At 29.0% G+C, this 22,390-nt stretch overlaps 3 protein-coding genes and 1 long non-coding RNA gene across 4 annotated transcripts; 3 read left to right on the top strand and 1 right to left on the bottom strand.

The window, feature by feature from the left end:
• Window positions 1–1,027: 1,027 nt before the first annotated feature.
• Window positions 1,028–4,532, top strand: LOC145182556 (uncharacterized). Its single transcript, XM_080057722.2, has 2 exons — window positions 1,028–1,765; window positions 3,212–4,532. Exons 1-2 carry the CDS (start codon window positions 1,200–1,202, stop codon window positions 4,236–4,238), a joined length of 1,593 nt encoding a protein of 530 aa, XP_079913848.2. The 5' UTR covers window positions 1,028–1,199; the 3' UTR covers window positions 4,239–4,532.
• A 3,625-nt stretch (window positions 4,533–8,157) lies between these two features.
• Window positions 8,158–10,626, top strand: LOC149890446 (zinc metalloproteinase nas-4-like). The gene is made up of 6 exons (XM_090085345.1): window positions 8,158–8,287; window positions 8,384–8,551; window positions 8,791–8,908; window positions 9,438–9,613; window positions 9,965–10,192; window positions 10,359–10,626. Exons 1-6 carry the CDS (start codon window positions 8,236–8,238, stop codon window positions 10,472–10,474), a joined length of 858 nt encoding a protein of 285 aa, XP_089941471.1. The 5' UTR covers window positions 8,158–8,235; the 3' UTR covers window positions 10,475–10,626.
• A 900-nt stretch (window positions 10,627–11,526) lies between these two features.
• On the top strand, window positions 11,527–22,232 carry LOC145182932 (regulator of chromosome condensation-like). Its single transcript, XM_090086477.1, has 5 exons — window positions 11,527–11,653; window positions 11,919–12,030; window positions 14,552–14,739; window positions 20,784–20,972; window positions 21,060–22,232. Exons 2-5 carry the CDS (start codon window positions 11,943–11,945, stop codon window positions 21,915–21,917), a joined length of 1,323 nt encoding a protein of 440 aa, XP_089942603.1. The 5' UTR covers window positions 11,527–11,653; window positions 11,919–11,942; the 3' UTR covers window positions 21,918–22,232.
• Window positions 17,018–17,814, bottom strand: LOC149890445 (uncharacterized). Its single transcript, XR_016451933.1, has 2 exons — window positions 17,335–17,814; window positions 17,018–17,194 (listed from the first exon to the last, which is right to left on the bottom strand). It is a non-coding gene; the product is annotated as an uncharacterized LOC149890445 (long non-coding RNA).
• Window positions 22,233–22,390: the final 158 nt, after the last annotated feature.

Below are 22,390 nucleotides of genomic sequence, written 5' to 3'. Positions count from 1 at the left end.
ACAACCAAACATTATCATTGATATTTGTTTTGTTTGAAATAAATTTTCGGTTAAGATCACTACTCTTCAAAAAACGATTCTGACGGTTCGGTTAAATTAAAAGATAAATTTTGGCCAGAGATTTTCTTACGGCTAAAAATTGCATTCTAACCGCTGCTTGAAATTGTCGGTTGTCCTATGGTTACTCTATTTTAACCTGAAACGCCGCGCTGGTGAAAAATTAAATTTTTAATAAGGTTTGCTTCGACCATAAATTATTCGACCTATCCTGGAACGGAATTAAATATTGTGACAAAGAGTTATTTTCTATTTTTATTATGTTGTAGACGGTTAGATCGTCGAATTTATGCTGTAAATGGTTCGACCCTTTAAAAGTTCTACTTTTCTTTCTACTTAACATAATTTCTAATGTGGCACAGGACGCCATATAATAAAAACCACATTCAGTAATAAAAACTAAGTTTGAGACTAAGTTTTTACATTCTAATAAGGGGAAATCGAAACTTTTGTTTTACTCGTCAAATTAATCTGAAATGAGCAATAAAGTTGTACGATTTTTTCTTCTAAAATAAGAAACAGCAAATGTCTCAGACATGAAATTATGTCAAAATATGTGGAAAGAAAATGCTTCTGACATAATTTATGTCGGCAGAAAATGTCTCAGACATAAAATTATGTCAAAGTAAGTGGACAGAAAAATGTTTCTGACATAATTTAAGTCGGCAGAAAATGTCTCAGACATAAAATTATGTCAAAGTAAGTGGACAGAAAAATATTTCGGACATATTTTATGTCGGCAGAAAATGTTTTAGACATAAAATTATGTCAAAGTTGGTAGGCAGAAAAATATTTCGGACATATTTTATGTCGGCAGATAATATCTCAGACATAAAGTTATGTCAAAGTAAGTTGGCAGAAAAATATTTCGGACATATTTTATGTCGGCAGAAAATTTGTCTTGGACATATTGGACAGATAACAACTCTGCTTAGGTACAGTGAATTTTCACTGTACTTATAATTAACGCTGTAGAACGGTACCAATTACAAAAACACTGGCGATTTCTGAAATATTCGGCGCCTCAAACGTTAATAACTAAATTAAGAGGGTTTTAACAAGTTCGGAGTTTAGTTCATACTCGGTCTAAAAGCAAAAATATTTTGTTTGTGTGTGTGAAAACTCATAATCAGGATTGAAACATGATAGAAGGCTTTACAATGAAGCGTTTTATTATCATAATTTTCTTAATTTTGATTCCACTGGGTTCCTACTTTATTTATTATAATGCAAAAAGCTCCAGTTTGATGTCAGTGAAGGAGTCAATATTTAATAGTTACCTTACTTCAAAATCTGATATTGAGAACATTAGAAGTTCTCAGGATATTTTACTTAAGTTTGCAGAAGAGATTAAATTAAAGATGAAGAGTATGTCATTTCAAGCTCATGATAATATGAAAAATATAAAGGAAATACAAACTAATCAGGAATCATTGTTAAAAATCATTAATTCAAAGCAAACTGATTTAACAGGTCAGAAAGTTTTTGGAGATAAGTATGATTTGGATTTGACAGAAAGTCAACTGTTAGATATGAATATTGAGGAAGAAACAATAGTAATGAAATCTCCTGCAGAACAAGATTTACATGATAAATGGATTGTTGTGACAAGTATATTTTATCCTACTAGAGATGTTAAGTCATTAGCAGCTATTGAGGGTTGGAAGCTTGTGGTTGTAGGAGACACTAAGACTCCCAAAGACTGGAGGTAATAAATATGAATTACACTGTTGTTTAGTACTAACAGCTTACTTAATAGCTTATGCATCTTTTTTTTTTTTTTTTTTTTGGATATAGCCAAAAAAAGTTAAATATTAAAGAATATTATAGCTTCAAAAATTAAATTCTGGTATAATGTCTTAGCAATAAAACATAATCAAGAGATTAAGGATATATTTGAAAGTATTCATCAGGTTGGTAAAAGTCATGGACTTTTTTAATTTCTCACTAATAGATCTTCCTTTTTTTTTTTAGTGGTTTCGCCAATATACCTTGGATTGTTTTTAAATAACTTGACTTTTTTTTTATCATTCTTAGGGTAGCTAAAAAATAGTTGTGTGTATTGTCAATATTGTAACACAGGAGCCAAAGTTCATAATTTTAGCTTTTCAGGTTTTTCAAAATTTTCAGAAAACCACTTTTTCTGATTTTTCAGAAAAAATACTTTGAGATCCATAAGTGTGTCTAAGTCTTGATTCCTTTTGCAGCACAAAAGTTTTGTCACAACTTGTTTCTGTTTTATCATTTATTACATCTGCAGAAAAAGTTGCTATTTTCTTTTTGGTTGCAATATGGTTTTTATTCAACTTTGTTTTGTGATCTGCTAGTTTTAAAGGTGACCAACCAAGACTGTTGATGCTTGAATTAAGGTTTTCATTTTGTTATAGCAATTTGGACAACTTTCATTGTCTTCTTTGCTGTATTTTTTTTTAATGCAATAGTTTTTGACATTCTAGACAAAGTTTATGACTAGGTGGTAAACTAAACTCCTTAGCAATAACAGCAATGATTACTCTAAGAGATTCTAAAAAGAAATAAGATAAAAATAAATAAACCAAAACTTTCAAATAAATAATTAAAACTATTTTATTTTTAAATACTATTTACTTAAATTATGTTTGTTAGAATGGATTGCAGCAAAATCTTCCATTATATGAAGTCTGAAATCCAAGTAGACCTTTTAAAAAAGATGAAAAATTTGTGTTGCGCACAAATTTTTCATCTTTTTTAGTTAATTACTGAAAACATTTACTTTTCTTTTGGTAAATTTTTACTTGATGATAATCTTTATCTTAATTTTTTTTTTCCAATGAAAAATTGAGTTCTGAAAATGCACTTGCCAATTTTTTTTAACTATTTCCTAATTAATTATATTAAATAATTTTCGATCCAGAAAAGATGAATATATAATAATAAATATAGTGCAAAATGGGTTTCGACCCACGCACGCACACACTCATTTATGGATTATTCCATCTAAAGTTTAGATTAAAAAGTTTGTGTTTGTTTCTTTCACTTATTGTCACTTTTACTGATTGTTTTAAAAAAATTTTAAATGGATAAAAATTTGTTGAAAGATTATTAGTTGTCTATTTACTAGGTGTTTTATGTGACAGAATTTCGATTACAACTGTTGTTTATTACCCTTTTACAGGCTTAATGGTGTTGTTTATATCAGTGTTGATGCACAAAAAAAGTTGGGTTATGAAACTGTTGATCTTCTAAAATACAGAGCATACACACGGAAGAATATTGGCTATTTGTATGCCATTCAACATGGTGCAAAATATATATATGATACTGATGATGACAATGTGCCTAATACAGGCAAAATAGAGTTTGATGATATGACAAAAAAAAAGGAATACTTGGTGTACAACTCAAACCGTACATTTCATAATGTCTTTGCACATTTTGGTCAAAGTACTTTGTGGCCTCGTGGCTATCCTTTGAGTTATATTGGAGATCTTCCTATACGCACATACCGCAAGTGCTCAAACACAGAGCCTTATGTTCAGCAAGGTGTTGTTAACGGAGATCCTGATCTTGATGCTATTCAGCGGTTGACAAGGAAAGATTCAAATGTCAAGTTTAACATAAAGTTTGATGAAAAACAAGAACCAGTGGTGTTGCCTCATAATTCTTTTTCCCCTTTCAACTCTCAAAATACATTTCATACCTATAATGCTTTTTGGGGATTACTTCTCCCTCAAACAACTGCTTTTCGAGTTACAGATATTTGGAGATCATACATCACTCAGAGATTGCTGTGGGATGTTGGTGGTCATCTTGCTTATTTTGGTCCTAATGCATATCAAGATCGGACTGGTCATGATTATTTACTTGATTATCTGGATGAAGATGCGCTTTATAGTGAGTGTTTACCTTTAACAAATTTTTTATTGCAGTGGAAAGGTAAAGGTAAGTCGATTCTCGCTCGCTATTTCGAACTTATTAAAGACTTGTATAAGCAAAAAATACTGAAAGCTAGAGATGTTCACATTGCCAAAGCTTGGGTTCGTGACCTTATTAGTTTTGGATATAAAGCCCCTGACATTTCACAAGCAAAAATAAAATGTTCTGAAGAAATCTTTCAAGTTTACCCTGAAGAGCAACCATCAAGTTTTCCTAGGACTGGTCTTAATTATGTTAATGTCAACTCAGCTGAGAAAAAACCTTGAATTTTTAAGTTGTTACAATTTTTAAAAAAAAATTTATAAAACAAATCATTTTCTGCACCATCTAATAGATTCAATCTAGTCCTATCAAATATTATTTATAGTATTTTGTAGCTCATTACAGAGCGAAAATTGAACGAAAAGATTTTTAATGGATTGTTTTTTTATACTCACTTTGTAAAGTTATTTATTGCAGATGTTTTTTGTGTCTTTGCACAATTTATCTTATTTGTATATTTTTTTCTTATTTGATGTAAAATTGTTCTAACTTTCTTCGAATCAAAAATCATTGTTAAAGTTTGAGTTATTTTGTTGAGTTATTTTGTTGAGTTATTTTGTTGAGTTATTAAGGGAGCTTTTAGGGTATCAAAATTTGATATTTCAGCAAATATTAAGTATCAAAAATTTAATTCTTTAACTTAATAAATTTAAATTTATTTGTTAAATTATTCAGTTGCGTTATGAAAAACAAATGTCTCTTTGCAGTGATCTAATTAAAAACAATTACATATTACCAGGCGGCTTAGAAATTCAATGACATATTACCAGGTGGCTTAGAAATTCAATGGCATATTGCCAAGTGGCTTAGAATGTCCTTAGTTTAAAGTAAATTATTATTTTTTTAATTTTAGAGAATATTTCTTGCAAAATCTTCTTTAAAATTGAGATCAACATTTTTTTTGTAGAGTGAGATAAAGTTAACACATATAATACAAAAAAATACAGAAGGCTATTAAATGTAAAAAAAGTTCAAGGGACTTTATTTTTGAGGTATTTTTACTCTTTGATTGTTCTATTCGTTGTGAAAGATGCTTCAATCGAATATAAAGTATTATTAAACAAATCAGTTATAGTTGGATATAATAGCTTTTCTAACAGTTCATGTCGAAGCGAAAACTGTACTTTAAAAATACAAAAGTATCTTGTTTTTCACTATTCAAATCCAGTGAAATGGTAAGCACTACGAATCATTTCAAATTTTAAACACCAGTGAATACGAGCTCCATTTAAGCTTTCAGTTGCTCGTATAAAAAGGCTCTTCTATGTTTCGAGCAATAATCACAACTAGAAAGAAAATTAACATGGAAACTAACATTGTAAATACTTCACTCTGGCTTTCATACTTTTAAATGACAAAGTTCTGCTTGATGCTATTTTATGTACTTGATGCTGTTTTGTGTACTTGATTGATACAGCTATCTTTAGTAAGCAGCGACTTTTGAAAAACATTCTGGATAACAGCGTTGATTCGATCGCAAGTTAATTACAGTTATTAAAATAAGAAAAACCATGTTAAAGGGATAAAATCTCGCGAATTGTGTCAGAGTGACTCTGTACATAAAGCGTTCGTTAGAAACCACCCAAGCGAACCCAAAAGGATATCCGATATCGGGGATTGTGCTATGCATCCAGTGAATTTGGGGTTTCTGAAAGATCTAGTGAAATGAGCCGGTAGTCAGAGAAGGGAGAGCTAAAGGAAACGCACGTTGGAAAGAACATACTTACGTATATGGATACTTACATAACATGCATATTTAAATTAACTTGGAAAGTGTAAAAGCTGTAAATAAATCATTTTAGTTCAATTAATAACAAATCATAAAGAAGTGTGTAATTTTTCTTCTAACTCTGTTTTACTTTATCATTCTAAAGAACTTGTCAGAAATAACAGAAATGCAAGCAGAAATAAAGGAACAATATTTTCCAAAAAGTGATCAGTTTTAAGAAAGTAGTGACACTAAAAGAAATCCAACGGTATCTTATAAAGAAATCCAACTGCGTCTTATAAAGGAAACTAACGACGTCTTATTTACGTCTAACGACGTCTTATTTACGTCTTATTTTTTCCTTCTCTTTAAGCATGATAAAATTACGCTAAAAACCATAAAAAAAGTTAATGTAAAAAAAAATATACAAATTTTTAACTCGCGCAAAAAATAATCAAATTTTAAATAACTCTAATTTTGAGAAAACTTGGAGTTATGATATGAGAGAGTCATAATATCATGCTAAAAACTATTTGTTCCTGTAACTGTGTTGAGTACAAATCTAATACTCATTCTTACAACAAGACTATTTTTTTATTTTGAACGATCAGAAGCAGGCAAATTGTTAAGTAACATAAAATATGTTATAAGAAAGTTTTTTTAACTATAAAATTTTAAATTAAAAAAATGACCCCAATCCAGATGGCTTCAACCCCAATATATGGTAAAATGTCACCCCAATCTAAATGGGTTCAACCCCGATCCACGGCAAAAATTAAACTTTTAGTCGTGGATTGGGGTTAAACATAATTTTGCTGCTATAGCGAAACCTGGTCGATTATATCAAACACAATTTCATAACACCGAGCTTTGGTCACAAAAGATTTTAAAAATCCTCTTCCCCATTTACAATTAAGGACAGTTTAAAAGTAAAACTTTTTTGTAGTTGAAATCAAGTGAATTTTGCGGTTGTATTTTAAGATAAAGGAGCATCTGTCGATTGTACACGAATTACGCAATAAAGATATTTGAAGTCGGTAAATATTTAAACTCGACAAAAAAAATACAAAACAGTTGAGGCCGAAGTAAAAATGTATGTTTCCATAGTAACTGATTGAGAAAAAAAGGTGTTTTAGATTTTTGTTTTTAGGTCTTTCTTATGCTTATTGCGGGCCCTTGATAATGACCAGTAAGTTAACTCTACCCCCTTAATAAAAGGATGCTTTCATCTTTGTTTTGAAGCAGAGCAAAATATTGGGCTGTTTGAGAATGTAATAAATATTGCTATCAAATGGTGCACTGTTTAAACTCATTGACATTATGTGAATATTTAAAAATAGAATTAAAGCTGTAAGAAACGGCAGGTTATGCAAAAGAAGATATTCAGCGGATAGGTAAAGTATTTATGCATATACATAATATATCTTTAAAGTTAATGAAAATCTGTGGCATTATTTTAGGGCACTGCACCATCAGATTGGTGTCGCTAAACAAGAAACTGTATTAAATTTAAAATTTAAGGACTAATAAATAATTACATCTAGCGGCAAACTTATCAAAAAGTCATCTTATTCTTAAGGGGAGTGTGAGGGGAGACGAAGGCTTAATCATAAGTTATTGTACTAGAAGATACAGATGCTATTAATGAGAATATTTGCATTTAAAATGGGAACAGTTGTTCCAATAAAAAAAGATACTTTTAACAATTAAGTTTTATCAGGTTTGTATCAGTTACTAAAATATTTACTGAAGTTGTTGAGGAATTAAAATAAGGCAATAAGAAACCCATGTGAGAAATGTAAATATAAAAAATTTTCTGAAAATAATGTTATTATATAAATAATAACATTATAATACTTTCTGAAAATAATCATTAAAATATTTATATAACGAAGCTTAAATCTATTAACATTTCCACCAAAATTTTATTTAGGTTTAAAATCGTTCATCTTCAAGTTACATTCACCATCCCAAAGTTGCCTACACCATCCCAAAGTTGCCTTCACCATCACAAAGAAATATTGAAAATAGATATTGAAAAATAATTTTAAAAAATGAATGAGTATCTTCACTCAGAGCTGTTTAACAAAATTTAAAAGTTAAAATCAAAATAATTTTTAAATTCGCTGAAAAAATAAATGTTACACTGCAAACCGTGATAAAAAAATCTCTGCTCTTTTAGTAAAGCACAGTTTAAATTTTTGTTCTAAATTACTCTTAGACTATTGCATTATTTACTAATCTCCTGGGAAAACTTTTTAAATGGAATTTTGAGCATGTAATTTTTAATAGTTTAATTTAAAATGATTAATTTTGAAAACTTATAAGTTTGCAATATCCAGTAAGACACTGTCTTGATTACCTTGTATTTATTCATCTGGTACTCCTTTGAATAAAAAGTCGTTGGTATTTAAACAACTGCTATAAATTTGTACATACTTCAATCCGAAAACTATTTAAGCATGTATTAGAACTTATCATTTGTTTCAAAAGAATTTTTCTTAAAGATAAAAATGCAAACTTTTGTTTTATTTTCGGTTTTGCTGATTGGCTTTTCAGCTGCAGGTGCAAAGTTCTAACAATTTGTTGCTGTTTTTTTTAATACTAGGATAAAAAATGCCTGAAATTCAATAGTTAACTTATTAAAAAACTTCCATTTAGTGAGAGTAGATCAGGGAAATCCTGACGCCTTTGAAGGTGATATTGGGCTTGATCCTGAAACTAGAGCAATTATCAATGGTCGACTTACAGAAAATCAATTCAAAGGCGTTACATCAGAGAGAATATGGCCTGGAGGAATAATACCGTACTACTTTGATAACAATTTTGGTAAGAATTAACAACCATCACCATCAGCGTGAAAATTATAACATCATCATCATCATCATCATCATCATCATCATCATCATCATCATCATCATCATCATCATCATCATCATCATCATCATCATCATCATCATCATCATCATCATCATCATCATCATCATCATCATCACCATCATCATCATCATCATCATTAACACAGATAATTATATATACAATACATTATTAAAGTCATCATTATTTAGACAATCGTCGACGTCAATTGGTCAATGAAGCTATTAAAGCCTACAATCAACACACCTGTGTTCGGTTTGTACCACGAACTAATCAACGGGACTACGTTCACATGGTCAACGAGCAAGGGTATGAGATAATATGTGACGCATCTGACCAAAACCAGTCCGGATGTCGCGTTATGTTATATTGAGAAAACCATCAAAACATCTCAAAAGTTCAATTTTTATCATTATTTATTTTTTTGCATAATTGTTTACATAATTAACTTTTCTTTGCTATTTAAATTTAACTTTTAATAAAAAAATAATTTTTTGATGGTTAATTTGGTGATTTTTGTGACATCTATTTTATCTATTTTATTTGACATCAAACCTTTAAACGCATTTTTTTCCGTTTTAAAATTTTAATATAGATGTTACATTTTTGCTCATAACTTTGGCTAGGGTCAAGCTAGAGCAATAGTTTTTGCATCATTTTAAAGCAGAATATTATACCTTTTCAAATATGTATCACACTCAAAACTTAAAATTTTATACATGTGACTGGTTTTGGTCAGATGGGTCACATATATGAAATTTAGGAATTCTTAAAAATATTATGTTCGTTGATGAAACATTTCTTTAAAAAAATAATAATCTAGCAAATGATTTTATAGGTGCTGGTCAATCATAGGTAGACAAGGCAACAGTCAAAAACTGAAACTTGGAAACTGGTGCCTTGACCTTGGCACTACAATTCACGAAATGATGCATGCAGTAGGATTTTATCATGAGCAAAGTAGAAACGATAGAGATAATTATGTGGAGATCTTTTGGAACAATATCCAAAGAGGTAAGTAACGATCAGACTATGTAAACCAGCAAGTTTAAAAAATCATCAATCTTCGAGTTAAAATATTTCTAAATAAACATTCGTTTAGTATTATTAATGCATGTGACGGCTACTTAAAAAATTTTATGCACCTATGGTTATGAAAGCACTTAGTTTTTAGATGTTATATATATATATATATATATATATATATATATATATATATATATATATATATATATATATATATATATAACACTATATGATAACGCCAGATAAAACACTATATAACTTTATGAAAGTAATCTTATTATATTAATTGTATAGCTTGCATAAATAAATAAGCATAAGTTGTATAAATTATGATTGCAGGTGAGGACTATAACTTTCAGAAATATCGCTCAGATTATTACGGACAATCTTACGACTACAATTCAATAATGCACTACAGAAACGATGAGTTTTCTGGAAATGGTAGAAATACTATTCAAGCAAAAAATAATCCCAATCTAAGACTTGGAAACGATAAATTTTCAAGATCAGATATAGCCGCTATTAACCAAATGTACAGATGTGGGGGGGTTACAGGAATTACACCAGGTTTGTTAGAGTTTATTTTACTTTAAATAATCATAAAAACTTTTTTCAAATTTGGATTTTTGAATAAAATTTAAAAGAAAAATATCAAAAAGGTAATTTAGTCGCCTCAAATATTTGTACAATGTAAGAAATAAATTTCCTTCAATTGTAATTAATTTACTTTCAGCACCTTGCGAAGACAGCGACGTCAGATGTAAGGCGTGGGCAGCCAGCAACGAATGCAATTTAAACCCACAATGGATGAAGCCCAATTGTAAAAAGAGTTGCGGAACTTGTGTTTGAGACCTTTACAATATAAAATCTTAACAAGAGTTTGTGCTTTTAATTTGGAATCAACCTTTAGTTAACATTATTCACACGACAGATCCCGCTTTTAGACTAAAATTGATTTCACAAAAAAAACTTTTTTATTTATACGGAAAAAGAAAGTTTTAAAGGATTATTCTCTATTACTTATTCTTTATGCATGACAGCTATATTTCGGCCAGGGTATATCCATTCCTTATTTTATTGATTATTTTCCGTTCATTTTGTTTGCAATCAGGATTTTATCAACAGCCGTCCATCAAAGTTTAATTAAAAGGATAAAAAATCATGGGTTGTTCGTTGTAATAATCAATTCTATTGCTTGGTCTTTTGATGTAAAAATGGGAATTAAAATTATCATTTAAGTTTTACAACATAAATTGATAACAAACAAAAAAAGAAACAAAATAAAATCTTTTTTTTTTTTTGGCGAAAATGATTTAGAAATTGTAATACTATAAAGTCTTAATACAATTTAGTTTTATAAACTACAATAATATAAAAACGAATTTTATAGACGATTTCAGATAACCAGTGAATAAGATATCCAGGGAATGGTGTTAAACTGAGAGGGAGAAAAGAAATTGAAATTGGCCTTTGGCGCAATATTACGTTTTAAATACTATTTTATTAAAATCATTTCAAGAGAAGATTATTTTTAAGACGAAATTTCTAAAACAAAATAAGAGTCATCAAACACAACATCTTAAACAAAAGTTCATCTAAAATAAGTCGGTAAATATCATCCAAGCAAAGGATATAAAAGAATTTAAAATTATTTTTCAATTTCTATATAATATCCAATTTAGATAAAAAATTTCCTCACTGACAACATTATTATTCTTTCTAGCACCATTAATCCTTTTTGTGAAGTAAATCTGAAAAATAAATATAAAACTGGCAAAGCAAATGGTTTTTTGTAAGTTGACAAGGTATTGGATAAAATTCGTACGTTGAAACAACTTAGGTTTTGATCGACCAACCAAAGAAAATGTTGCGAGAAAAATATGGTAAATTTTGATAAACTCATGCGCGCGAAGATATAACTTTTCGAATGACTACAAATTAATATGACTGTCTAAATAGGTGTATTACTTCACATAAAGCACTGAACAGTGTAATTAAATTTTTATAAATTTCCAGTAATAACATAAGGTAAGTTTCTATCCAGGGAAATTAGTGATAAAGAAACTGTTTTTTTGTCCGAAGTTACAAACACCCACAAGTAATATTTTACTTTGAAAACGCAGGAAAAGTCTTATCTAGCAGTTTCTATAGTAATATATATATATATATATATATATATATATATATATATATATATATATATATATATATATATATATATATATATATATATATATATATATATATATATATATATATATATATATATATATATATATATATATATATATAGCATTGTACACATCTAAAATCAAAAATGCCTGCATCAAAAAAAAAAGACAGCCATCGAAAGCGCAAAACAGTGGATGATTCAATTAAATCACCTGAAAAGTTAGTTAAAACAGGTAAACAAATATTTTTAGAGAAATTGTTGTGCTCATGAATTTTTTAATATTTATATAGAGTGATTACTATTATTGTAAACCTTACAAAAAATTACTATAATTGCTTTAGCAAAAAAAAAAAAAAAGCCCTATAATGCCATTTTTTGAAAAGCATATAAAGAGATCAATTTGTGTTTTGTAGACATGCTGTTTTTTCCTTCAGCAAGGTTAAATATAATTTTAGGTGTAATTCAAAAATTTAAAGAACACTACCACCAAATACTTTTGCATTTTACTTGTACTTCAATTATATATGCTGTTTATCTGGTTTTAGGAGCAATTCTTTTACATACATCTTTTTTCCTTGCAGCCTGAATAATGTAGATTAGGCTTTTAAAAACACAAATAATATTTAGAAGTAACCGTTTCTAATTTTTTTTTTTTTTGAAAAGTTAACAGTTGATCAGTCAATAAAAGCTAGAGTTTTCAATTTTAGGATTGCAGTTTTTTTCTTATACCAGTATTCTTAAAAAAATTTTAAATCAAAGAATATAAAAAACTATGCCCTGATAACCATTATAAAAATCACTTTTGATTTTTTTCTACTTTCAGGCATTTTAAATATAATACAACATCATAAAAGAGAGAATGGGAGGGGGGGGGGGGGGGGAGTAGCATAAGTTTGAAAGTTTTTAACTAATCTTATACTAAAAGTAATTGTTTTGCATTATGCTAAAACTTTATAGTAATTTTTCAGTTTGATCTATGTTATAATTATTTAATTTATCAAAGCAGCTTTTTAGTCTTGTAGAAAGGAACCTGTACACATTTTAAATAATTTATTTAGGAGAAAGTACACTACTGACCATTTCATGTCACTAGTGTAACTATGAAATGGTTGCTATTTACTGAAAATTCTCTGTTGAATAAGATTTGGCATCAAGTGATACTTCCTATTTATATTTTTGACAATTCTTATTTTCGTAATATTACAAGGAAAAAAAATTCAACCGTAGATATTTTTAATCATTAAGTAATTAGAACCTTGGTGATAGATCTAAGCTTTATCCATAGTTTTAAAATGATGCTTATAATTGGTTTTCTTCTTGTTAAAAGGAGTTTGTTTCCAATGCAATATTTTGAGACCAAGTTACTTAGTTTAATAAACTGTTTTGGGAAAAATAAAAAACCGACAAAAGTATTTCAGTGTATAGGTACAGCCTATTTTGCTGATCCTTTAAACTGCATGAAATTTTTTTGCAATTGAAGATTATTAAAAAAGTTGATTTGATGGATAATCAAAGACATCAACTTTTACAAGCAAGTTGATTTCCTTATGTTAATGTAAGATGGAAATAAACCTAAAACATATTTTTTTCGAAAATCAAATTGGTTTATTTTAGAAGTAAAATGAATTTTAAGAATAATTTTAAAAAAGTAAAATTCTTTCTAACTATTTTCTGATTCTGAGAACTTTATTTATCATTTAAAGGCTACTCAGTTTTTCTGGTTTTTGGTTTAAATAGACTTACTAAAGCAAGTCCATTTCACTAAAGCAAGTCCATTTCAATCAAAAATTCAAATGTCCTTTTTTAAAAATAAGCTTGAAAAATTTGAAAATTTTTTTAGGCGAAGAATGCTACCAAAATAATTTACTGTTTATTGTTTTGTTACGCTTAAAAATGATAAAACTGAAAAAATTACAAAAGAAAATAAGAAAATGTAAATGTAAATTTGATTTATTTGAATAAATTATAGGTGATGTCAAATTTTCAAATTTCTCTCATCAAAAAGTTTAAATGTGTGAAAAGTTAGGAAATGTTATAATTTTTAGAAATATTTCTTAATTAATCTTCAAATATTTATCATAAAAATCTTTAAAATAAATATTTAGAGAATAGTAGGTATATATTCATTCTTTCACAAGCTTCAAAATACCTTATTGAAATGTAGGATTCACAAAGTCATAGAACCATTTTGTTTAAAGCAAATCTTACTGAGCAGTTGATTGGATGGAAAAAGAGAAAATACACAAACTAATGCGTTATACCAACAATTTCATCAAAAGTGAATGCCCAGAGTTAAATTTTAACCAATTATTGGGCAACCTTTGAAGTGCTCTAATTTAAAAAAATAAAAAAGTACTGGCAGCTTTTCAAGCAAAGTTCTGAGTTGTAATATTTTAAGTATGTCATCAAAATACTACTCTGTTAATAAATACAATAAAGTGAAATACTAGCTAAAATGATCTAATACCTAATAATATATCATAAACATAGATGTTCATGTTATGTTAAAAAAGAAAAAAGAAAAGAAAAAAAGCAACTGTTGTCTTGATCAGGAATAACCATTAATCATCATTAATCAAATTAAACAAATGTAAGTTACTATCATTAATATGACTCGTTATATTAGCAAATAATTTGAACAGCAATGTTATTTTCTGTTATTAAGATTGTTGATGAGTTTTTAATGGCGTTTTTAACTTTAATAGGATTTTCTGTTTTTTGCATTACTGTTTATCTGATTCATTTTCTTTTAGATGTTAACTTAACTCAAAAAGTGGGTCACATTTTAACATTAGGACAGGGAGATGTTGGACAGTTAGGTTTAGGTGAAGAAATTTTGGAAAGAAAGAAACCAGCAATGATTAAGGATGTTGAAGGCATAAAATTTATCCAGGTTACATGTGGAGGTATGCATACTATTGGAGTCACAGAGCATGGTGAGGTAAAGTGTTAAAATGTATTTTACATACTTATGATATTATTAATTTTTAATGTTTGCAATTCTTTAAGGTATATTCTAAGTGCCTTAAGGTATATGCTGTTCCGTATTGAAGATCCTTAATAAAGACCCATAAGATGTATATTTTTATACAGGACTTGTGATGAGGTGTATTTCATACATTATTGGATTTAGACAACAGCTTTAAATACAATGGTTAAAAAAGGGGAATGCACATTTATTGAGAGAACTGTCCAGAAAGAGCTTCTTTTTTTCTCAAAACAAGAGAAATAGTTTAAGATCATTAGTATTAGTATGAATGAATGACTTTATTTGGGATAAGAAACAAAATAGCACCACCATTGCTAGTCAGACTGTCAGGTTGAACTGGTTTTCTTAATAAACATACTCCTTTACATTTTAGATATACAATTTAAAAAAGTTCTATAAAGTCTTTCAATGGTTGTAAATATGAAGGGCGAGCATTATACCAAACAAATTTTTATGGAAAAATGTTTTCAATTCATATATTTTAGAATAAAGATTACAACATGGATGATATTATTATTTGACTCTTCTTATTTAAAAATTGACAACAGCTTTTTTTAATTTTTCTCCATGTTTAACATGTTCTGAGCTGACTTTATATCTTTTGCAGGTAGGTTTAAACTTAGCATGCACTGCCTCACTAGCCTGTTCTGCAAAATAATTGTTTCAAATTCTGGTTTCAAATCTACTCCAAAAGCTGCATCTTTTACTGATTTAAAAGCTTGCAAATAGTTAATTACAGTTAATATGAGATGTTGGTATATACAAACTTTAATCTGGTGGTAAACTTTCTTAGCAGTGTGCAGTAAGCATCTGCGTCTTGTTATTTTTTTTATTCGAGATGATCCTAAAAGCTTTGTCCCAATTAGCGATAAATATTGAGACATATTTCAATTTTCACTCAAAATATGGGACAATACCGAGATGAGATGAGCTGAGATGTCCTGGACAAAATAGGAGCTTTACAATTTCCCGGAATTTACATCTTTTTAATGAGACATACTAATTAATCCTTAATGTGAAATTTAAATAATATATTTCTGGCACAATTCCATTATTTATTTCAGCTGCTACTATTGATATTGTTATACCATCTATACAAACACAGCTTTATAAAAATTAATGGTAGCAACTGAAATCAGGGGGGGGGGGGGGAATATTTTTGGGATAGTATTTAACTATTTCCAATAAAATATATTGAAAGAAGGGAATAATTATGTGTCCAAGGGCTAAGTTTCTGATCATTTAATATTGTTTACCGCTGAGGTCAGTATTCATTTCTAATGCAAGAGTTTGTTTAACACTCATATTTAAGGGAAAGTGTCTTTAACTTTTTTGATCTATAAAACATTTGACTTTTTTAAAAAGTGTAATTCTTCCAGAGACTACTCGGGTGATTTAAGGCCAGTCTGAGAAATTTTCGTTTTATTTTCGTGTTATTTTTGTTTAAACGCGTGTGATGTGTTTTCACCTCGCGGGATTGATCTCATTAAGAGTTAGACGTTAAATATACCGTTATCAAAGGCCGATATTGTTTTTATAGAAACAGCCGATAATAGATAAAAGTATACATCTATCAAATCTATACATTCATATTTAACAAAAAATAGTACTTTATTTTTATTAAATATAAATGATTATATTTACCTATTTAAAGTGTAAGTTCTTACTGAACTTGAGGTTCCAAAATATTGCATCCTTTTTGAGAATACTGCTCAGAAATGCCTTTATTGGTTCAACCAAATTTTTTTTAAAGGAAAAAATAGGACAATTTACTAGATCTTTCTTCGATACGAATGTGAAGAAATTGGCACTGAAAAATTTTCATACTTTTTTTTTGAGAATGATGAATTTCTTTTAGGCCTCCTAAAATTTTAGCTTCCATATAAAAACACTTATAGAGTTTAGCTATGTTCTTAGGTTCAAATTTAAATGTTCCAAACCTATTCAACTTTGTACACTTTTTTTTTTTTTTGCGAAATTGAAAATTTGCATGGTAGAAATAGGAAAAATGTAGTAAAATACCCCCTAAAAGTCTTTTGACTTTTTAAAGGATATTTGTCACTTGCCTATAATACAAAAAGGCTAAAGGTTGATGCTGGTGTATATTTTTCCTGATAATTTTATTTTTTTCACTTTTCATTACCCCAAGCACAGGCTACATCTTAACATTTGACTCAAACAAATCAGGAGATAATAACTTACTTGAGTTTAGGAAATAAAAACTTATAGATAAACATAAGGTAGTAAAATATTTTCTTTCTAAAACAAAATACAGTTAAAGATTGTCTTTTAAATTGCATTAAAATTAGGTTTACTGGCCCTGCCATCAGTCTGATCCACCATATGCTTTACATAACCTTGGATATATCAGCCTTTGTCAACTTACAAAAGTTTTCCAAAGTATTTTCTAAAAATTAACAATAGAGAAGCTGGATGAAAGAATGAAATTTAACAAAACCCTATTGTGAGATTTAATACAATTATTTAAAGTGATCAATTATCGGTAAAAAAAAAGATTAATTAGTATTTAACATTATCATTTCTTACCTTTGCGATGAAACAATCTGCTTAACACTATGATCTCATTCCCATATATTGCATTTTGAAGAGTTCTTGATATTTATTGTTAATTGTCATATGAGAAACAAGAATTAAAAAATTGTCAATATTAATCCAGCACCTTGTATTTTATACACATTATAATGTAGTTATCATATAATGAAAGAAAAAAAAGTGTAATGGAATTCAAGGAAGAAATTTAAAAAATTTCTCTTTTATATTTGTATAGGTTTTATTTAGACCCACCACTAATAAAAGCTTCAAGGTTGACTAAAGACAAATAATTGATGAAAAACATTTGGATTTTGCAACTTTTCCTTGTACTTTCAAAACTTGTCTTGTTTTTTATCATTATTACATTTGCTGAAAAATGAAAATTTCACAAAACTTGTAGTAGTAATTGAAAAATTAACAAATTAGATGTATGTATGAATGCATGAATGTATGCATGTATGTATTTATGTATGTATGCATGCATGCATGCATGCATGCATGCATGCATGCATGCATGCATGCATGCATGTATGTATGTATGTATGTATGTATGTATGCATGTATGTATGTATGTATGTATGTATGTATGTATGTATGTATGTATGTATGTATGTATGTATGTATGTATGTATGTATGTATGTATGTATGTATGTATGTATGTCTGTGTGTGTATGTATGTATGTATGTATGTATGTATGTATGCATGTATGTACTTCCTACATATACCAAGTATATTACACAGAAAATGAATCATAAAAATTAGAAAAGATTAGGTGAAACATTAAATTCATTTTCAAGTAAAAACCAATAACAAAAAAATAAACATAGCAACAAGACAACTGGTTTAACATATTTTCATGTAAAACTTTCAAACTAGAAAATGATTTTTGTTTTGCTTGAAACAGCTGCAAAATATTTAAAAATCTAAAACTTCATGTCTAATAAAATGTAAATTTGGTCACATGGTTTCACCCGACAAAAAAAATCTTAATTATTCTTATCGACTTTATTGCTCTAAGTGCCGTTAACGATGACTGCTTCTTTTAGTAGTGTTAGGGACGACGCCGGAAGATTATAAAAAACGTCGGATTTTCTGATCGTACCATCAATCACTAATTGTACAAGTGGATAATAACAATTATCGAAGTGTACTAGATTGAAAATTACTGGAATAGATGTGCATAGAGATCATTTTGTTAATTTTTAAAGATATTCTTCTTTTTCAGAAAAGACAAAATCCGTCATAACCCATAACGTTGTAAAAAATTAATATTTTAATTTTTAACAGCTTTTGCCTGGTAATGTTCATTTTAGTGAATTGTTTGCCAAAAAAAGTTATGCTCAAAAGAAATGTTTGGTGGTGCAACCGAACACTCATAAAAACGAGACATGCCTTAAATCACCCGAGTAACAATAGAGCATGATGTTCAATACCTAGTTCTTTTATTTTTTCTCTTTTCCTTTGCTCTCCAAGGACCACCCATTGTTAATGGGGTTTTCCAGAACCAAAATGGCTACTTTTATTGGTCATAAGATTTCCTTGAATTGCCATTGGTATTCTTTTTCTATAAAAGAATCATAATTTCTACCACATTGTTTTAGTTTTTTTCTTCACTTTTGAAGTAAATCTAGCATTCATTTATGTTCTATTTTCTAATTTCTTCAGTTTTATTTGATTTCGTTAAGTAAATCCTTACAAAATGGTAATTTATCCACTCCTAATTCACGTATATTTGGAATATGATCTAATCTTTTTGTTGTTGCTGTTTTTAAAATCATTAATATATATCAGAAACATTTTTAAGTACTTCATATCATTTTTCACTTTATATTTTTTAACATTTTATTTTATTACTTCTTTGACAATTATCACATTACGTTTCCTATAATGTTTAAGTAAATAATGTTACTTGTATATTACAGGAAATACTGAAGTTGTTAAGTAATGCTATTTCAAATATCAAGTACTTCTTGAATAGTAAATCATTATTCAAATAAAAACATTTTAACAAATTTCTAAGTAGCATATGATGACAAAAATATGTTTCTTGAAACTATATTTGATATGTTGAAACAAGTCATACAAGTAAAAAACTCAAATTCAAGAAATGCAAATGTCAATGAGTCCATAAAAACCTTGTTTTCCACCATTTTCATTTATTTTGATGTAATAAACCACTGTTAAAAAAGGCGGAAGACAAGGTTTTTATGGATTTATTGACATTTGTATTTCTTCAAAAAATATATAAAGTTAAAAGATTATCTTAAAAGTATAGACTTTAATTTGATTAAAAGTTCGCCATTTTTACTAAATAAAAATCTCTCATTTTTTAGATTTCTCTGAAAATAATATTAAAATTTTTAACTTCTTTTCACCATAAAATGTAAAATAGTTTTATGGTTAAAAGAAGTGAAATTTTTTTTATAATAAAAGTTTTTACTTTTGAAATAAATGATCATTCTAATTTAATATTATTTAAAAAAGAGCACTTTATTTACCAAAGAATTGTGAGGCGTTTAGTGCCATTTTTTTTGTTGTTTTGAGTCACTGTGCGTCATTTCTGGCTGGCAAAACAAACTTGGTTGGCTAAAACTTTTCTTCACTGCGAAAGCGCGAGTTAGATATCTAGTTAATATAATTGATCTGTCTCGTAACGTTTCGTAATTATCCGAGACACAGTTTTTAAATTCCGAGAAAAAGTTTATGTCCTGATTTATAACTTTATTCCGGGACAATCGTTTCCTTTGTCTCGTTATTTTTTTCCGGGAAATTTCTCGTCTCGTTACGCTTTTCCCGGTTCATTTCGAGAATACGATTCCAAGACGCAGACCCTTAGATAGTTCGCTGGATGACACCCATTTATCGCCTAAAACACTCCTAATCGAATTTAACTTTACACTTTAAGCTATTGCAACATTTTCCGGTTGAGCTTGGTAAATGGCATAAAACTTATCAAAAAGAGTTTTCATGTGACAAATTAAGAGAATATGACGCATTTGAGTACTGGTAGCAATTACTTTCTGTTTACCAGAAGTTTGTAATATAGAACTTGTATCATCAACAATCAGAATATTGTCCAGCTGAGAAACTTCAAAAAAGCTGTTTTTCCGAAATGCTGAATCAAGTTCAAACTGGTACAATATTATGCTCGTACGATAAATTGCTGTTAGATTTTTACGTTTTAGGTTTTAATGCCGTTAGCCTTTTTTTTTTTTTTTTTTTTTTTTTTTTTTTTTTTTTTTTTTTTTTTTTTTGCATATTGAGATAAATATAGTAATGAAATGGAGATATTTACTTGATTAAAAAATCACAAAGATCATAAAACGAAATCGATGTTTATTTAAAAAAAAGTTACTGATTTACTGTGCCCCTATGTTTGGAAGTCGAGCGAAATTCAGTTACTGTTCAAAACTTATAAAGATTTATATTTTTCTGAAAAAGGTATACTCGTGGGGATGTAATGACGATGGTGCACTAGGGCGACACACAGAAGGCAGCGACGGTGAAGAGTATTTTCCACGGAAAGTATTGTTGCCGCAGAATGTTCGTATAGTTCATGCATCTGCTGGCGACAGCCATTCTGCTGCGCTTACGGATGACGGAAGAGTCTTTGCATGGGGAGCTTATAGAGTACGTTTTTTTAGAGTAATGCTATTCGCAAGTCTTGTTTTTCTTATAATTTCTATTTTAATTTTTTTTTTTTTTTTAACATAAAAGGACGCAAGTGGTCAAATTGGTTTAACAGCAGCGTCTCTCGGTAAAAAAAATGAAATCATTAAGATCTATCCAAAAGGCGATCACTTAGATGATCCTGCAGTGAAGGTTGTTTCCGGAAACGATCACACTGTTATCTTAACAAGTAGTGGACTAATTTACACGAGTGGTACTGGTGAACAAGGACAGTTAGGAAGAATTAAAGAGTGTTTTGGTCACCGGGGTGGACGTCGTGGTCTTGAAATCATACTTTCGCCCCAAGTTGTGCGCTTTAGAAAAAAGCAATTTTTCTCTGATATTTTTGCGGGAAGTTTTTGTACATTTGCTTTGAGTCGCGATACTAACGATGTGTATGCATGGGGATTAAATAATTACGGACAACTTGGATCTGGAACGACTGAGAACTTTTTTAATCCCGAAGTAATACAATCTTTATGTGAAATTCGAGAGAAAGCTAATGGCTGCCTGCAAATTCATGGAGGGCAGCATCATAGTCTGATAGCCGACGGTAAAGGTAATGCTTATGCGATTGGTCGTGCAGAATATGGACGATTAGGTATTGGAAAAGATGCCAAGGAAACTTCTTTACCAAAAAAAATTACTTCGCTCGAAAAAGAAAATGTTGTTAAAATTGCTTGTGGTGAGGCAGTAAGCTTTGCAATTACTGATAAAGGACACTTATACTCCTGGGGATTGGGTACGAGTTTACAATTAGGAGTAGGCGACGAAGAGGATATCTTTGATCCATCACTTGTCCAATCAAATAATTTGATATTAGAACAAGACGAGGTTCTAGCCGTATCCGCCGGTGGGCAACATACCGCTCTATTGGTCCGAAAAAGAGTTTCTAGAGACATTTAACTAGCGGGTATTTTTTGAATTTGCGTTTATTGCGTTTGACTGACAAATTGTCATGCAGTATCAATAAAGCAGCTCTGCTTTAAAATAACATTTCTGAAAGTCGGATATCTAATAGTTGGAATTTATTGATACATTCATCAAATGTTGTTATAAAGAACTGTAATTAAAAACAAAGTATTTTGGTAGCAATTTCATGGATATCCCCAAACTTTTCGAAGTATCAATTTTTTAAATCTTTATTTTTTTCTTTGGTTCAGTTCTGGGTTTATTAGTGTAATTATTATTAAAATGTGAATGGCACACAAATCATTAAAATATATAGAATTCTTTTTTTTTTTTTTTCTACATTAATCTCCAGGAATATGTAACTGTTATTTTTCCTAAAGGAAATAGGTTTTTTTCTTAAAGGAAAAAGGTTTTTAAGCGCTAGTAAGAGTACTAGTTCTAAGATCATGAAATGCATTGATAAAATT

The sequence above is a fragment of the Hydra viridissima genome, unplaced genomic scaffold (genome assembly GCF_058129835.1).
Source record: "Hydra viridissima isolate aposymbiotic clone 2 unplaced genomic scaffold, HvirCarnegie_v1 scaffold_4, whole genome shotgun sequence".
In the NCBI taxonomy this organism is placed as follows: Eukaryota; Metazoa; Cnidaria; class Hydrozoa; order Anthoathecata; family Hydridae; genus Hydra; species Hydra viridissima.
This window is presented reverse-complemented; position numbering and strand designations above follow the sequence as displayed.